This window comes from Erpetoichthys calabaricus, chromosome 6, assembly GCF_900747795.2.
Source record: "Erpetoichthys calabaricus chromosome 6, fErpCal1.3, whole genome shotgun sequence".
NCBI lineage: Eukaryota > Metazoa > Chordata > Cladistia > Polypteriformes > Polypteridae > Erpetoichthys > Erpetoichthys calabaricus.
This window is the reverse complement of record NC_041399.2, coordinates 85,186,111-85,205,139: the sequence shown is the minus strand read 5'-3', so window position 1 is coordinate 85,205,139 and position 19,029 is coordinate 85,186,111. Positions and strand designations below refer to the sequence as shown.

Genomic DNA, 19,029 nt, shown 5'->3' with positions numbered 1-19,029 from the left:
ATTGGTGGCCACGATGCAAAGACGACTGCATAGGTGAAAATATCTTGAAATGTCATTTTTTTATTTTTTCAATTTTGAAATAGTCAGACATCTTAAATTACTTTACAAATCTGGTTGAACTATTTATTTTCAGTGTGAGTTATTAGTGTGCTAGGTGTCTGATTTTTTTAGCCTTGTTTTCAAATTTATGTTAATGTTAAATTATACACCATTGATGTCTTGTTGAAATAGTTAAATCTCCAGTGACAAGCCACTTTGTACAATGTACTTTCACGTACATTTATAAGCTGAACTTAACTTACCTATGTAGAAGAACCACAACAATTAATGGGTTTGCACATTTTATTTGGTATTCTGCCTATAATGTCTGTGTTATTTTAATTTTGTTTTATTCTGCATGTCACTGTACATGCCTGAGCTACTGTGGTATAACTGTAGCTACAAATAGGCATGCCAGAACAACAAACAGAACAGAGTGTTCAGTTTGTCTGGCTTTATATTACTATTTAAACTTCCATTGTTCATGTGAGTGGGAGTGGAGATCTTGATGATTCAGGACTGAGGTGAAGGGCAATCATACCTGTGGAGATTTTACAGAGAAAAAGAAGCAGACATGCCCTTTTAACTATTTGCATCATATATTAATTTATTAACTTCTTTTTAGCCAGCCCTGTCACTTGATATCATAGATGGTCATTTCCTAAAGGTGGGACTGGACCGTGTATCTGCCTGCGGGGTTGCCAACCAGGATCCTGAGCTGTTTTGTCATGTGGTGGGTGTGGCAACAGTACATCCTCCCTAACCTGACTTTTTTTTTTAAATGTGCAGCAAGAATATACCAGTGGGATTAAAATAATAAGCTAGACTGGTAGTAACAATGTGCCTTTTTTTTTGCAAAAGACTTCAAAATAAGAGGAGTTGCCTGTTCACTATCAGTAATATAATAAATTACAGCTACAGTACATGCCTGATCATCTAACGATCAGTGATAGAAACTAAGTCTACAACTAATGAATATTTTGCTAATTGATTAATTAATCATTTGCTGCTTTGATTAAACTATCAATAAGTTATATTAAAAATGTAGTTTTTTTGCAAGAGTGTGTTTTCTTAATAAGTTAAAAAGTTGTATTCCTTGTACATTGCTCTCCTTCTAAATAATAGTACAAGTATGCCCTATTTGCCAAGAAAAGTGCAAAGGTTTCATTATTAGTAATTTGAACAAAATGATTCACATAAAATTGAATTTGCAGTGAACATTACGAGCTTTGCATTGCAAAAAATCAAAAAAACCAAACAGTGAAATTCATGCCATTACCAAGTATATCTTCATTGCATCTGCAACCTTGTCTACTTGTGCAGAAGTACTGCAAAAATTACACTAGTGCTTAGCATAGAAAGAATTATTTGGTCAGAGTGCAGATGCCTGCAACCTCTTCTCCACTACTAATACCCATCAGCTTGGGTGTGTGGGTGCTGAGAATGGCCACAGGGTAGTGTCCGGAAGGATCCTGACTTGGACCAGCAAACAATGGTGTTATGTCTGACCTGAACTGAATAGTGAAAGGTAGGCAAAGCACAATGCAGATGAGAGTGCACGGAGCTACATGAAAGGAGATGTGCAAATGGCTACAGCTTTCCACCGTGACTGAAGAAGGAAACAGCAGTTATGCCATTACATAAGCCCAAGGAAGCAATATTCCTTGATTTCCATCCCAAACAAGTTTAAGAATCTCAAACGCATTTCAGTAAGTACATTTTTTAATTGCAAAATTGCTTGCAAAACTAATTTTAGGAGCAAAAACTGTATGCACAATGAACCTCACTGGTTTGGACATCACTACTAGTTACTAACTGGAGTGTCTAGCTGAACAATTTCAAGGCTGTTGTCAACAAGGCTGAAAGTGTTGTTGAGCATAAACAAACATTTGTTTTGTTTGAATTTACCCACTAGAACGGAGTTTTACACACTTCATATCTCCTTTTTTCCTTACTGTATGACATTAAATATCAGTAGTCACTATTATTAAACGAAATTCTCTACAAAATAAGTTATTCATATCATTGATGACTAGGAATTCTGCCCAGTCATGTAAGGATTTTGAGTAATGGAAGAAACAGAAGAAAGTGACATTGAGAGTGTTCCTGCATTATCCCCAAGTATGACTGAGAGGAATTACTCTGATGTGTTCACTTTTCAAGTGTTCCCACATCATGGTTGTGCTTCATTTTTACAGATATTGTATAGAATGGATTTCTTACCAGATGTGAAGCTGAAATGACTCAACGCTTTTGAGGTCTTTGATCTTCATTAATACACCTTACTTACAATGGCCATCTCCACCATGTCTTAAAATTGGACTAATGTTATTCTTGGTAAATGAAGTGACATGTGTAATAGGTAACAAGGTGGCTAATCACGAACAAAATTTGTTTGCATCTATTTTTATCACCAGTTATTACCATTGACATTAATGAATTGTTGCAGTCCTAGTAGAATCTTTCATTTATTATTTGGGTGGTATACCCAGTTTAGGTAAGGTTATCAGGAGATTTGCATTGCCATAATTATGGGGTGTAACTGACTGATCAACAGCAAAAAATGTACCTAATTGTTTTTCTTAATGGACTAATCATCCCTGACCCTCCTCTGCCAGCATGATACAATGCTCTGCACAGTTTATGTGTATGCTAGTCATGTTGGAAGCTGTACCACATTCTCCAAAGGAAGGTCAATCCAAATATTGTCCAAAAAACTCCTCTGTGTGGGTGAATTTCGCTAGAGTAACTGACAAAATGGTGTCATCTTTTGACAGTCTGGTGTTTGGAGAGTAAAGGTAGCAGAGTGAGTGTGTTGGAACGCTTTGAAGACTATTTCAGTGTATATAGTTTTTTCCTGTATTTTTATGTTTGTGTCATTTTTCACTTTTTCTTTTAATAACTGTTCTTTTTCTGTCTTGTTGATTATTGTCTCGTGGAAGAAGCAGGAAGAAGATTTGTTTGTTTGTTTTTGTTATTTTTCAATATTTTCTTATTTAAGACCCACTGTGAATACTGTACAATTTTACCATCACTTATTTTTGTTTATTTTTGTGTTGTGACAGATAGGGGGCGCTGTCGACCCCTTGAACCCTCAGACCACACGTCAGACACCAGGTAAAAGTCCAAAAATGAATATTTATTATAATAATAAAGTGCCCAAAGCACCCCCACTCCACAATACTCAATAATAAACAATAATCAATTCACAATCTTCCACTCCCAGCAGCTCAGTCACCCTTCCTCCCAACTCGGCTCACTGCTGGGATCTCCCATAGTCCTTTTATAGTCCATGACCCGGAAGTGCTTCTGATCCCCCCAGTCCATGTGATTCTTAGCACTTCCAGGTCAGATCAAAACTCTTCTTTTCTTCGGCCCGGAAGTATATCATTTCTTCCGTTCCCGTGATTGTGAAGTACTTCCGGGCTATATGGGAAGTACAAGTCACTGGGCCTCCCTGCAGCGTCCCCTGGCGGACCCACAGTAGCCAGCAGGGTTGTGAAGAAAAACTCCAAGGTCCATGATGCCCTGCTGAAATTCGGGGCACCTCCATGTTGCCGGGAGTGCTCTATCTGGCGGTGTGGGGGTATTGGCCGGGAAGAACGGCTGGCCATATACCACAGTGTACATATACTTTATACCTTCTGTCACTACAGAGGATTGAGTTTATTTTGAAGTATAAGATATTTTTGGTTTTCTGGCATAGTAATATTTCTTTTTGTCCATTTTTTTAAATCTGTGCTTCCATTATTCCACCACTGATCTGTTCCGTTACGGTAGAGATTGCCGAAGTTTGAACATGTTACCAGGGCAGCATCACCATTAAGGCAAATTTGGCATTCGCCCAAAGCACAGATCATAAGGTTGCCTGCCACACGGGTTAGCTACAGAACAGTTGGTTGGCACACTAATAAGCTTGGTCTAGGGTGCAAAATAACCGAGTACTAGCACCATCACACTAACTTCTGTATAAACATGGCTCCCCATTTCCATTCAACAAGACTGTAATGCTCCTTCTCACAATATTCCCTCCACCTGTATTTGTGAATCATCATTTTGTTCAATGAATATTATCAAAAGCAAGGAAAGAAACATACACCAATGTAAACCTGGGTCAGTGCCATTGCATGGCTATAATAGAAAACCACCTTATTAAGGAGTGAGTAAAGTCATATTACCCCTGTTAGGCTTACCTAATTATTATTACAATTAATGATACACTTAATAATAAATACTAATACACTTAATCATAAGGCTAATGCAATGAAAAGTGCTGCACAAATGTATGAAGCAACATGAAGCAGAGGCACTGACCCTTGGCTTTGTAAATTCTTGCATTTGATCATCTAAGAAAAATAATTGGGATTAAAAAGGTGTACTGCGCCTTTCCAAAATGCCAAAAAACAAAGAACACTGCACGCTCCCTACAAAATGTTTTATAATATAAAAAGCAAAGGTACAGTAAGTAAGTGAAAGGTGTGTTTCTTAAAGTGACTAATGAATGCAGTATTGAAAACAAAACATGCAAATATAGTAGCTATCAGTTCTTACATTTTTAAACTAATTTAAAATGAGGGAGTTCGACTTGTTGACTTTTTATCTGATTGGTAGATTTGAACACTGATGTGCTCAAAGATACCTGATTGAGATTTCTGGCTTGTGAATTTGAGCAGTAAATCACTACTGGATATCTGTGCCAGTTCTGAATTGTATAAACAGCTGCTATGTGAGAACACAGTCGGTAGGGGAGTTCGTGGAAATTCCCACAAGATGTCTGTTGCTACATGAAAGAAAGTCTTATTGACATTGCTGTGCCTGATGCCAGAGAAGTGGACTGACAGTAAGTGAGTGATACCTGCTCTCATCCTACATAAATCTTCACTAATTCCCTACCTCAGATTGGTCATTCGGGACATAAGAATAAAAGAAGATCTACAAATGAGAGTAGACTCTTCAGTATATCGCATACTCTTGGTTAACTAATAGATAAGTTGTCCAAAGATTTTTTAGATACTATTCAACAGTTAAGTGTGGTGTTATGGGTCCACAGCTCTTCCAGCAAAGGCCGTTTTGTTTTAAATAAATAATCGCCGCGCTCGCGGTTTAGCGAGTGGGCGTGGTGGCTGAAGCAAGCCGCAGGGCGATATGCGGTGTGGGCGTTTCTCACCTAAGTGCACAGGTGAGGGACTGCCCACATCCGTGATTGTTCCTGTGGCTAATGCGCTGCAGCTGCCATGTCCTCTCTGCATATATAGAGAAGCCCGAGATGGTTAGAAGGAGGTAAAAGAAAGAACAAAAAGAGAATGGAGAAGGATACGGGGGTGGCAGAAGGAAGCAGGAAGAAAGGCGGCAGGAAGGCTAGAATGCCGGTGCGGATGAGCGCACTAGCGCTCGCAGGCAGCTGTGTGGAAGCCTGGGTGTTAGGCCGACACCCACGAGTCGTAGTAGTGGTTGCTCCCACTGAGTGAACGAGTAGTGGGGGTGACCAGTGAAGGGCGACTGGCCGCGTAAGGCCAAGAAGACAGCGGGAGTCGGGAGGCTTGGATGTAGGAATCCCAATGTAAGCGTTCTGGCCCTTGGGTATAAAGCCAAGTCTCGATCGAGAGAGCGGAACCGAAGCCGGGGATCGGCGAGCATCCAGATCAGTCATGTGGAGAGAAGGCCAGCTGCAGAAAGGGCGACTCTCCTGTTGCGTGGCTCAGATGAGAGAAGCAGGAGAGCTGCCAGGTAAAAGACACCGGGCTTTAGATTGGTTTTAAAGAGACTGCCTTCAGCATTGTTTTAACCTCGTTTTAACGGAATGTTCTATTTATTGATTTTAATCTCCACGTTTCATTTAATGGATTATTTATTTATTGAACATTGCATTACTGCACTTTACTTTGAACATTGTTGCACTTTGTTTTCGTTGACTTGTTTGAATAAAGGCACTTAGCACTTTTATACATCATCCCCTTGCTCAATGTTTATTGCCTCACTGTCTAGCTCATCGGTGACATTAGGGTTAGGGTTCAAGGGCTCCCTAACAGAAGAGGGGAGCATGGAGCCGAACCCGCATCGTCACATTAAGATTTCTTCTTCAACTACATGACTAAATAGTTTACTCCTGATTGCTATGAATATTTGTCTAAAGAATTGCTTCATGTCTTCAGTCTTAATTCACTTAATATCCCTTAATTTCTACCTGTGATCTTAAGTACGCAATTCACCATTTAATCAAATAAATTCTGATGAATCAGCTTCACCAATGCCATTGAGAATTTTGAAAACCTGGATCAATTCCTCACACAGCCGTCACTGCTCAAGACAAAACAGGTTTAATACCCTTCAGGCCTGCCTTTTACCATTGTGGTTGCTCTCCTTTGCACTGCTTCTATGTCTTTTTTGTAGCATGGTGATGAGAGCTGCAGAAGGTTCTCCACATGCATTCTTACTTGCGCATTACACAGTCTGATCCTTATGGCTCTTAATTCTTTTAAACATTATACAATATAACCTGATATAATATTTGTCTTTTTAGTTGCTTTTGCCATAGCCTAAATGATGAGAATGTGGTGTTGCTGTAAAACCCAAAATCCTTTTCAGAGGTTGCTTTGTTAGATTGTGGAGACCAACTGAAGTTCCTTCTAGGAAACCCTTGTGAACATACGGAAAGATTGGAATTATAGATGCAATGCTGGCATCTAAACCAGGATTTAGAGTCTATATGATGATATGCCACATATGCTGTATGCCAAACATAATTAACCTTGATAATTAAAAAAGCTCAGGTAGTACTGCATTTTGACACAGAGCCTAAGGACTCTAGCAAACCCAGTGTTTAGATTACACTGAAACACTTGTTTATTTTTAGGTTAATCATATTCCAGCGGAACATTATGTTTTTTTCTCTGTATACATAACCTTCCATGTCACTATAAAAAACAACATGCAGTTACACCACACCACAAAACTTTTTGCTTTCTTCATGATTTGTTTTTTCATTATTACTTTTTTATGCTATTGACTCTCCCACCCCTTCATTTTCTGAACACACTTATGCTGGCTGATATTGCTGGACTGTACAGGGTGGTCCAGATCTGATTATGCAATTACTGCATGGCATTGCATTAAAAGTTGCATAGTTAGATCAGGAACCACCCTATATATAAAAAGAACCAATACCTTTACTTACAAGTTAAGTATGTTTGAAATGTTATTTCATTGCTTTATTTTAGATTGTATTTCTTTCAAAATGCTGTAATAGGAGGACAGTTTAGAAGTTCCAAAAGCACTAAGTTGTATGTTCAGCTCAGTATCAGTTTTGTGATTTAAAAGCTTAGCTCTCTCTCTGTCACTAACAAAAGACATTGTTTTAGAAGAGCCTCACATCCAGCTCCACCTGGGAAATCACAACCGAGGTGGTTCACGGTAGGCTCTGGAAGTACAGACAATGGAGTGACAGTCTGGATGAAGCTATAATGTGAATGTCAATATGCACATCTAAACTACTGCCATAGCAAAAGGGAAGAGTGGGAGTGCTACTCCTCTAACAGCTGAGGATAGTATCAGGTTGGACAGCTGGCGGCTGACCTGTTAAGTAGGTTTAGTAAGAATGCCACGGGAACAGAGAGGAACTGTGCTGTGCTTTACAAAGCCAAGGTCATCAGAAACGTTTCTTTAAATCGCTATCACCGAAATACAGTCACTCTTCTGAAGGTGCAGCATAGGCTGACAACATTTCCCAATGAAGAAGGGTGATCTCGGTCACTTGATAGGCACAACCTAATAACACAGCACAGATTTTCAAAATACTACTTAAAAGTGGAGTTTTAAAAGCCAGATTTACGATTTTAATCAGCCCAAAGCCAAACAATATACAATTGCAAAAGCACAGCAAAGGAAACTAAAGACTTAAGTTTCACGACCCCATATTCTGCACCAAGAAGCAAAGGTGATCTTACTTCTAATACAGAGAAACTGGAATGTATCTGATTGCTATGGAGTGTCTTTCCTTGGAAATATGGACTGTAGATTAAAGGAAACAAAAGGCGTTCAAGTTGTCTTTAGCCTTGTTTTGTTATAGAGTAAGATCTGTAGTGCAATTTAAATTAACAGAAAATATGTGAATGAGACACAACAGAAACTCAACTTGTAAATACAGTACACTCTTTAACAGCTGTTCAAAAATATTCTTAAAATCTTATTGAAAGGAACAGAAAATTCTAAAATAACTTTAATAATACTTTTATAATAAAACATTAATAATTCTTTTAATAACTTTAGTGAATTGACTTATAAAAGTATAAATGTGACAAAATATATTGTATGTTTGGTACAGAAGTTTGTCTTACTGTGCATCACCAAGTCAAATTTCATATGTCTGACATTGTTATTGCAACTTATAACATAATATTGTAGGATATACTCCGTAAACAGATAGAAATTCAGCATTTATTCTATTAACTCACAAGACAAGTGGTGCTTTCAGAAGACAGCATCCAGAGACTGCTTTATCATTTTTTTGAAGAGCTACTACAATAAGAAACTGTTATGTTTCTCTTGTTTAAATTTTTACTTCCATGTAAATGGGACCTTGGTGAGGGGATTATAAATACGTTATCAAGCTCAAATTCTGATTGTACAATGTTCAAAATGATGAGAAAAGTTGATTTTGCCATGGTGTCTATGTTTGTGTGTCTGCAGAAAATCAAAATTGATTTTCATATCTTAAAATTACAAATTTCATCAGATAATTATAAGTTGTTTTTTTTTTTCATTGTGTAGAGCTTCTGGACGACAGAAGCAAAGATAAACAACAAACAATTGCACAGCGATAATTTCCAAAAAACTTGACCTATCTTCTTCAAAAAAGTTTCACCATGCTTGTCTTGTCGCATACTCCTGGGCTATTGGTTTTGGTTCACTTTTATCCAGTACGTATCTCCATATCTTACAAACACAGCTTGACTATGTCCAATGATAAGTGCCTTAGAATCTGTTTGATTTACCTGGGATTTTTGCAGTCTGCTCCATTCTGCTCACATACACATAAGTGCACACACATCGTTAAGTGATTTCAATTTACATGAAACTACTGTATGGACCATTCTATGCCAATTTTTGCTTTTTCAAATGTTTACATCTGTTTTAATTCAAGTCTTTTTCTGTAACACATTGTGATGGGGTTCGTGGAAATACTCAAAGAAGGTAAGAAAGTAACTAAAAGTGGCTCCTTTACTAAACATCATATATGCTGTGTAATGGATGGCCGGCCAAATATTCCGGCCCACACCTCCAGGCCGCCAGATGGAGCCCTCCCAGCAGCATGGAAGCTCCTGGAATTCCAGCAGGGCCTTATGGACCTTGTAGTTTTTATAAACAGCCCTGCTGGATACCATGGGGACCACCAGGAGCCGCTGTAGGGAGGCTTGCAGAGTGCTACGTGCCCTATAACCCAGAAGTGCGTCCTGATCACATGACCGGAAGGAACAACGTGCTTCCAGGATGAAGAAAAGGACTTTTTACCTGACCCGGAAGTGATAGCGAATCATGGACTGTGGGGTTGGAACAACTTCCGGGTCAAGGGATATAAAAGGACTGTGGGAAAGCCCAGACACTGAGCTGAGCTGGGAGGAAGGGTGGCTAAGTGTCTGGGAGAGGAGGAGTGTGTATTATTATTGATTAATTAGAGAATTGGTATTTGTATGACTAGTGTGGAGTGGAGGGTGCTTAGTGCATGTATTTATAATAAAAAGAATAATAATTGTACTTTTACCTGGTGTTTGGAGTGGTACCTGAGGGTTCAAGGGAGCGATAGCGCCCCCTACTGCTACAGCTGTAAAAAAGGCATTACACAAAGTGCAAAGAAAACCACAAACCAACTGGGCCTTCCTAAATAAGTCTTGACTAACAGCCTGTCTAGTTGGGTGCGCACATGTACACTTACAATGTTTCCCTTCTTTCTTGCCTTCCTGCAATCTCTCTATGAACTATCATATCAGACTTAGAAAATCTCACCCTAGGAAAATTTTCACCCAAGATGCAGAATTATTTCCAAGATTGGAGCAACTTCAGGAAGATGAAGACCAGACACTTCTAGTGCTCCTAATGTCCCTGTACCCATACATGTTCTGATGCCCCTAATGGGCTAGGTTTGTCAAGCAGCCTCCACTACTCTTTTTAAGGAGCAGCATATTTCCTTAATGTTCTGCCTAATAATTGTAATGGCAGATATATGAGCAGTAAGTCATATGCATCAGGATATGAATTTTTTATTAAGTACCAGGAAAAAGGAAGCCTGGGTAACTTGAGAAAACATCAACCAAGTCCTAAACACTACATAAGAATCTTAGTCAAAGAATGCAGCACAGTTGTAAGTCAGAACAAAGTCAAACATCAAAGACCTAGTTCAGGGGTTCTCAACCCGGCCCCATGGGGGCCACAGGATTTTCCAAGGGGGCCACAGGTGAAAATTACGTAAAAGGGGGGCCACGGCATGAGATTAGGGGGCCACAGAGAGAAGTGGAAAGCGAAGAAAACATGAAGACGTGAAGAAAAAAGAAAACAGAAGTGAAGTGACCGTGCTTTTCAGTGGATGAATCGCTAAGCGCGCTCTGTGGCGGCAATGTCACTTCCACCCTCCTCCCACTTCCTCACTCTAACCCCCGCGCAGTACCCTGGGGCGATTTCAGTATCTCATGTGTCACGGGAAAGGTGCGTGTCTGCAGCAGTGTTAGTGCTGTTTCTTCCTATGAATATTACAAGTATTTTAGCTATTGTTTTTGCCTTTGCTTTAATAAAAATAATAAATAAATTATTGCTTAATAACTTTTATTTCCAATTTGAGAGTTTATCTTGCAATTAGGAACGTACCTTTTCCAATCAATCCGCACATTCACAATTTTGCAAAACATTGAAGAATGCAAAAATTTCTTTTAAAATGTGTGCATTTCGTTAAAACCAAAAAAAGATGGTCCCTGAACATAGTCTTTCAATTATATTTGTTGAGATATACTAACAGGGAATTTCATCTCAAATCGTGCAAAGCATGTATATTAACCTTCACCGATTTGACTGAAAGAAATATGTGAGACCCCCATGTCTGAAATAAAATTACCCGCATTCATTTTGCAAAAATTCATACCAGTGTCATAGTAATACAGAATCAGGTGTCAGTGGTGTGAATTATTTACTGAGCCAAACGCGGAATCGTCTTAACATAATGGACAGAGGTGATCTTTGGTTATCCTTCACAGCAATAGAAACGGATTTAAAAAAACCTTATTTTTGGCCATCAAGCACAAGGGTCACATTGATTGAGAAATACTTAAAGTATTCATTTTTGTGCGGCATGGTGGCGCAGTGGGTAGCGCTGCTGCCTTGCAGTTGGGAGATCTGGGGACCTGGGTTCGCTTCCCGGGTCCTCCCTGCGTGGAGTTTGCATATTCGCCCCGTGTCTGTGTGGGTTTCCTCCCACAGTTCAAAGACATGCAGGTTAGGTGGATTGGCGATTCTAAATTGTCCCTAGTGTGTGTTTGTGTGTGTCCTGCGGTGGGTTGGCACCCTGCCCGGGATTTGTTCCTGCCTTGTGCCCTGTGTTAGCTGGGATTGGCTCCAGCAGACCCCTGTGACCCTGTGTTCGGATTCAGCGGGTTGGAAAATGGATGGATGGATGGATTAATTTTTGTATTTAATAAATTAAATTATTGTATGTAATTTGCATTGTAATGTAATAAATTGTATTGTGTTATAATAAAACATGTTCTGTTTACAAACAAAACATTTAAATAGCCACCTGTCTACCGGTAATAGCACAGGAAGGAAACGAGGTCGAAAGGGGGCCACTGTTGAAAAAAGGTTGCGAATCCCTGACCTAGTTAACAAAACACAACTCAAAGTCAAAAGATCCTGGCAAGAATTCATAACCTCGTAAACTCATTAATACTTTTGCACACATCCTTGGATGAATGCTGAATTGTGTAGTTGGTCCACTAATGACAACATGCACCACAGTATCCAGGAAACACAATCTTAGCCATGATATTGCATGATATTTACAACTGGATGGCTGCATCAAAAGTCAAAACAATAAGGCACTACAATGTTGCAAAATATAACTTTAAATAATAATTTTTCAGCTAAATGAAACTACAAAATGAAGGACAAAATGAGAATAACTCAAAAAGTTTCATAAAACTCTACAGAAGCAAAGTATGTTAGTTGTCTTGTTAATTTGCAATTCAGTATGAAAGCTTCTAGATACAAATTTTACATGATGTGTAATAGAGAATCATAATCCAAGCAGGCCACTGAACTACAGTGCATCCGGAAAGTATTCACAGCGCATCACTTTTTCTACATTTTGTTATGTTACAGCCTTATTCCGAAATGGATTAAATTCATTCTTTTCTTCAGAATTATACACACAACACCCCATAATGACAATGTGAAAAAAGTTTACTTGAGATTTTTGTAAATTTATTAAAAATAAAAAAACTGAGAAAGCACATGTACATAAGTATTCACAGCCTTTGCCATGAAGCTCGAAATTGAGCTCAGGTGCATCCTGTTTCCCCTGATCATCCTTGAGATGTTTCTGCAGCGTAATTGGAGTCCACCTGTGGTAAATTCAGTTGACTGGACATGATTTGGAAAGGCACACACCTGTCTATATAAGGTCCCACAGTTGACAGTTCATGTCAGAGCACAAACCAAGCATGAAGTCAAAGGAATTGTCTGTAGACCTCCGAGACAGGATTGTCTGGAGGCACAAATCTGGGGAAGGTTACAGAAAAATTTCTGCTGCTTTGAAGGTCCCAATGAGCACAGTGGCCTCCATCATCCGTAAGTGGAAGAAGTTCGAAACCACCAGGACTCTTCCCACCATCCCTACAGTGAAGTATGGTGGTGGCAGCATCATGCTGTGGGGATGTTTTTCAGTGGCAGGGACTGGGAGAATAGTCAGGATAAAGGGAAAGATGACTGCAGCAATGTACAGAGACATCCTGGATGAAAACCTGCTCCAGAGCGCTCTTGACCTTAGACTGGGGCGACGGTTCATCTTTTAGCAGGACAATGACCCTAAGCACACAGCCAAGATATCAAAGAAGTGACTTCAGGACAACTCTGTGAATGTCCTTGAGTGGCCCAGCCAGAGCCCAGACTTGAATCCGATTGAATATCTCTGGAGAGATCTTAAAATGGCTGAGCACTGACGCTTCCCATCCAACCTGATGGAGCTTGAGAGGTGCTGCAAAGAGGAATGGGTGAAACTGGCCAAGGATAGGTGTGCCAAGCTTGTGGCATCATATTCAAAAAGACTTGAGGCTGTAATTGCTGCCAAAGGTGCATCGACAAAGTATTGAGCAAAGGCTGTGAATACTTATGTACATGTGATTTCTCAGTTTTTTTATTTTTAATAAATTTGCAAAAACCTCAAGTAAAATTTTTTCACGTTGTCATTATGGGGTGTTGTGTGCAGAATTCTGGGGAAAAAATGAATTTAATCCATTTTGGAATAAGGCTGTAACATAACAAAATGTAGAAAAAGTGATGCGCTGTGAATACTTTCCGGATGCACTGTACTTTGTCTATTTATTTCTTACATCAATGTAACCAGGTTGTTGCTAGTCATGTTAGTAAGACAGATGTGATCATCTAGTATGCATCTAGTCAAGCAATCTGGTCATGTATTTCAAAGTGCAAACCCAGAAATGGTGTCCAAGAGACAGTAATTGTTTAACCTTAAAAGTGTGCTCCGAATTACTCTTTGTATTGTAAAGCTTGGGCTTCCTTTTTTACCACAAGACGTGTTTGTTCAGCAGAAATGAATAACTGTTGACACAGAATGCTGGACTGCAGACATGAAAAATATTATATTGCTGATGAAATGATTTGGTCAGCAAACTGCACTGGGTGAACTGCGTAAAATAAAGCCACATTAAATTTAAAATTGCATACTCCTACTGTTTCTACAGAATGCATTCCATTGTAAATATTTTCTCATTTCCCCTTTACTCTGTAAGAAGTGTGATACATACATCCAGCTGAACTGAACACCCAATGATTTATAACGCTGAATGCTGCAAGAAAGATTTCACTGTTAGAGTCAAATAAGTCTGCTGACATATGTGTAGTTCCTTGCAGGAACCAGTTTAGAGGGGGGGAATATTGACTTTACACCATGTACTGACTGTTTGTCTTCTTCCTCTGCAGCCAGAAGGACTAAAAATAATTCATCTGAGCCCACCTCCGACCTGCCCTTAGCACCACATCATTTGGTCTCTAGAGCAAATAGACACAAAGATCATCCAAAACAGCATCAGTCTGGATGTGTGAGTGACGGATGCCCACTGGTGTAAGTGAAGCATGAGCATTCTTTACTTTTCTTTCTTTTTACCAATTCCCTTGCATAATCAGCAATAAAAAGGGTACTCAACATTGGATCCCCAACACCCTTTATATCTCTGTTTTATTTTCTGTTGACAATGCATAAATTAAAACTCTACAGTACATTAGGCAAAATTTCATTTTTATATAAAATGTATTTTAAAAGCTTCACCGCCTTTAAACCTGGTGTCTATTCCAGTTATGTGGCTAATAACATATTTCATACAATCTGCATCTTGCTCTTGAAAAATGATCAAACTATTATGTAAAGAATGTAATGTTTTTTGTGGATACTGTAATCCAAAATGTTCTCATTAAAACACTATGAAAGACATAAAGCTTAATTTCTTAAAGAATAACTTACCAGTGCATCCAAGAGTGGAAATGCAGCCAAATACAGAAAAGCCTTCCTAGTTTTATTCCCAACAGATTCATCCACATGATGAAGTTTATTAATGATGTAATAACCCAGGTCTGTATAAGCTGTTAGGAAGATAAAAGTTATTTAAAATATTAATTCCCATACTTTGGATGCTTGCCTGAAACGTAATAAAATAAATATATTTAATGTACAGTACAATGAGCATTTTGAAAAATGTGTACAAAAATCAAGAGAAAGTATGATTAAGTTGATGATTGGTCCTTGTGAAAAGTTGGTGGCCTGCTGAAGCTTGAATCCAGCCTTATGCCCAGCATTGCAGGTAAGGTGCGAGCTCCCTGTGACTGGAGAGGAGGGTTTAGGTATTAGATGGATGAAAATAGAAGTGACATGTACAAGAATAAATTCAAATTACTGAAACTGAATTTTGCGGCATGGTGGCGCAGTGGGTAGCGCTGCTGCCTCGCAGTTGGGAGACCTGGGGACCCGGGTTCACTTCCCGGGTCCTCCCTGCGTGGAGTTTGCATGTTCTCCCCGTGTCTGCGTGGGTTTCCTCCCACAGTCCAAAGACATGCAGGTTAGGTGGATTGGCGATTCTAAATTGGCCCTAGTATGTGCTTGGTGTTTGTGTGTGTCCTGCGGTGGGTTGGCACCCTGCCCAGGATTGGTTCCTGCCTTGTGCCCTGTGTTGGCTGGGATTGGCTCCAGCAGACCCCTGTGTTCGGATTCAGCAAGTTGGAAAATGGATGGATAAAACTGAATTTACTGAAACTACTAATTTTGTTAGTCATAATTGTGGAATTTAAACAACCTATTTCTATTTGTCCCTCTGATTTGTTATTAAACCGGTTTATATTTACTACCGAAACACAGGCATGGGAAGCAGAGTGATGTGTGCATGGTAATGTTTATGCTGATGACACCCAACTAAATGTCTATTGACTCTAATGAAATCAGTAGGATTGTTCTGCTGCATGATTATATTGCCTACATTAATAAGTGGATGTTGTACAGAGATATTAATATTTGGATCAAATCAATATTCTAAACAAATTCAAGGTGTGCTTAGGATAATGGCTTCTACTGTTCAACCTAAAAACGTAGAAGTAATTTGCAATTCAAAAATAAGTTTAGGTATTACATGTGTAAACTAGTATAGTGCTGTTTTTACCAACTTAGAAATATAGTAAAACTTACTATAGATGTATCTTATCTTTTTGTGACACAGAAAAGATAATACTTGGATTATTTTTATCTTGCTTGGCGTTCTGCCGGAAGGAAAAATGGTAGATATCATATCGAGCAGTGAAGGACCAGGAATTGAAGATAAAATTGAAACCTAATAATGTGCAGAGGGGGTCTGAATCAAAACAAAACTGACAGTACCTAAACCAAGACATTAACCAAAACTTGTAATCAACATAACTAACTAAATAACTATCTCTAACTCGATTAAAGATTTAAACAGAGTGCCCTGCTAAGATTTGTGTTTGAATCTTGGAATTATTTTAGAAATGATTGTAGGCATGATGTGTTGTTGCAACTTTCGGCGACCACGTGGCAGCTGTTACTAACAACAAATGTCCATGGCCAATGAAAAGTATCACAAATTCACTGCTCCTGTGATCAAAACAAAAAACAAAATGGTAGTGTAGAATTCCCAAAACCATAATGAAAAAATATTATAAAATTTACTTAAAAATAAACAAAATGAAGGGCAGCACGGTGGAGCAGTGGTAGCACTGCTGCCTCACAGTTAGGAGACCTGGGTTCGCTTCCCGGGTCCTCCCTGCGCGGAGTTTGCATGTTCTCCCCGTGTCTGCGTGGGTTTACTCCGGGTGCTCCGGTTTCCTCCCACAGTCCAAAGACATGCAGGTTAGGTGCATTGGCGATCCTAAATTGGCCCTAGTGTGTGCTTGGTGTGTTGGGTGTGCGTGCGTGTGCCCTGCGGTGGACTGGGACCCTGCCCGGGATTTGTTCCTGCCTTGCGCCCTGTGTTGGCTGGGATTGGCTCCAGCAGACCCCTGTTACTCTATGTTAGGATATAGCGGGTTGGATACTGACTGACTAAACAAAATGAACAAGAAAATTAACTCAGAAAGATCTAAAACCTATAATTTATACTAAGACACATTGTTGTAATGCTTTGTTTCCTTGTTCAGGTCTTCGAACACTGAATCAGCTATAGTGTGTACAAAATCCTGCTGAATCAAAAACTTTATCTCAATATTACCTTTGCCTGCCTCCCTGCATTGGTTGCCTTTGGTTTTAGAATTGACTTTCCATTGTATTTTGCTTCACGGCACATTAATGGAATGCTGAGCCCTTATGGGACTCAGAAACTCTCAGCTCACCAGATCAGGACTTGAATGTCCATAAGTCAAAGTTACAATATAGGGCTTGCAGGTATTTGCTGTTAAGGTTTCAGGACTCTGGAATACTTTTCCTTTCAGTGTTAAATCATCTCATTCAGTTTCTGTTTGTAAATAATGATTTAACACTAATTTAAACTTCACAGAACTACACTTCTCAACTCCTGGGGTTACAATGGCTGTACAATTTATATACTAGCACACTCAAAATTCCAAGGTGGATCCCACCCTCCCCACCTTATTATGATACGAGTATATCAGTGACTCAAAACTCTGAATGAGACAACCCCCTCACTTCGATCCCTGTTAGAAAATGCATTTAACAGCATACTCCGAGGGTCCAGACAATCTGCTTCTTGTTATGACATGCATATATCAGAGCATTCAGTTTGAGACTGAGCCTGGATAAGCAGAGAGCAACAGGGCAGGGCAGCGTGCGTGTGTGTGTGTGCCAGGGTGGCGAAGCAGCTTGAAGCTGGTTAGGTTATCTTTTGTTTGCTTTGGTACCATATTGGTACTGGTACTGAGGAGCAAAAGCTGGTATTGGCACAGAAGTCAAAAGTTTAATAAAGATCCAAATACAGTATTCAGACGTGGACAAATTTGCTGGTACCCTTACAACTCATTGAAAAAGTGATGTTTGCCTCCTGGAAAGTGATTAAATAAAAAGCAATTGTTCCATGTATACCTGCATGCTTTTGCTATGTCATTGAATAGAGCAAATCAAGTGTGAAAATATGTAAAGTATTGCTTATTGTACAATGATATTCAAAAATGGCCTGGACACATTTGTTGGTACCCCTAGAAAAGATCATAAATGACTGGATTAGAAAGATTTTGCAGAGAAGCTGTTTTCTTTAATTAGTATTACACATCTCCAGTCGTGTAATCAGTCACGCAGCTTATTTAAATAGAGAAAAGCAGTCACTCTGTGGTTTGGTAATATCGTGTGTCTCACACTGAACATAAACCAGATAAAATAAAGGACAGACTTGTCTGAGGAGATCAGAAAGAAAATTATAGACAGGCATGTTAAAGGCAAAGGCTATAAGATCATTTCCAAGCAACTTGATGTTCTTATGACAACAGTTGTGAATATTACTAAGACGTTTAAGGTGCAAGGGATTGTAGCCAACCTCCCTCGATGTTGGTGCAAGAGGAAAATTGACCTCAGAATGTGTAGAAAGATAGTGAGTATGACAGACCAAAAGCCAAGGACAACTTCCAAAGAGATACCATACAAGGTGAACTCCGGGGTCAAGGACCATCAGTGTTACTGTTTGAATGACAGTGGGCTCAAACAGAACAAGACACAGGAGGACTCTACTGTTGAAAGAAAAACATAACAGAACAGGCTGGAATTTGCTAAAATACATAATTGACAAGCCACAATGCTTCTGGGAGAATGTTCTTTGGACAGATGAGACAAAACTGGAGTTTTTTTGCAAGTCACATCAGCTCTATGTCCACAGACAAAAAAAATTAAGCTTTCAGAGAAAAGAACACCATGCCTGTGGTGAAGGAGAAGTTTTTTCAGAAAGAGTGGGTGAAACTACCTGTTAACAGGGGCAGAGATCACATTGACAGCTACAGGAGTTGTTTATTAGCATTAATTGCCTCTAAAGGTTGTGCAACAAAAGATCAGGTTAAGGGTTCCATCAATTTTTGTTAATGCCATTTTCATGTGTTATTATTTGAAATATTCTGTTGAATCAAAACTCTAAAACAGTCCGTTTTTGTTACATACGAAATAAGCAATGACGGGTGCCAGTTACTATTGTCAGTTTCATGTTATTTCAGAGACAGTTGTAGGTGGTTCCTTTTTATGGAGGGTTACCAACAAATTTCTACACGTTAAGTCAAAGGGAA

General features: G+C 39.2%; 1 protein-coding gene across 1 annotated transcript in view; it reads right to left on the bottom strand.

The window, feature by feature from the left end:
• Positions 1-19,029, bottom strand: part of ankhb (ANKH inorganic pyrophosphate transport regulator b) — a 199,316-nt gene that overhangs the window by 61,972 nt on the left and 118,315 nt on the right. Inside the window, exon 3 of the mRNA XM_028803795.2 lies at positions 14,774-14,892. Within this exon, the coding sequence (XP_028659628.1) occupies positions 14,774-14,892 (119 nt within the window). The remainder of the gene's footprint in view (positions 1-14,773; positions 14,893-19,029) is intronic.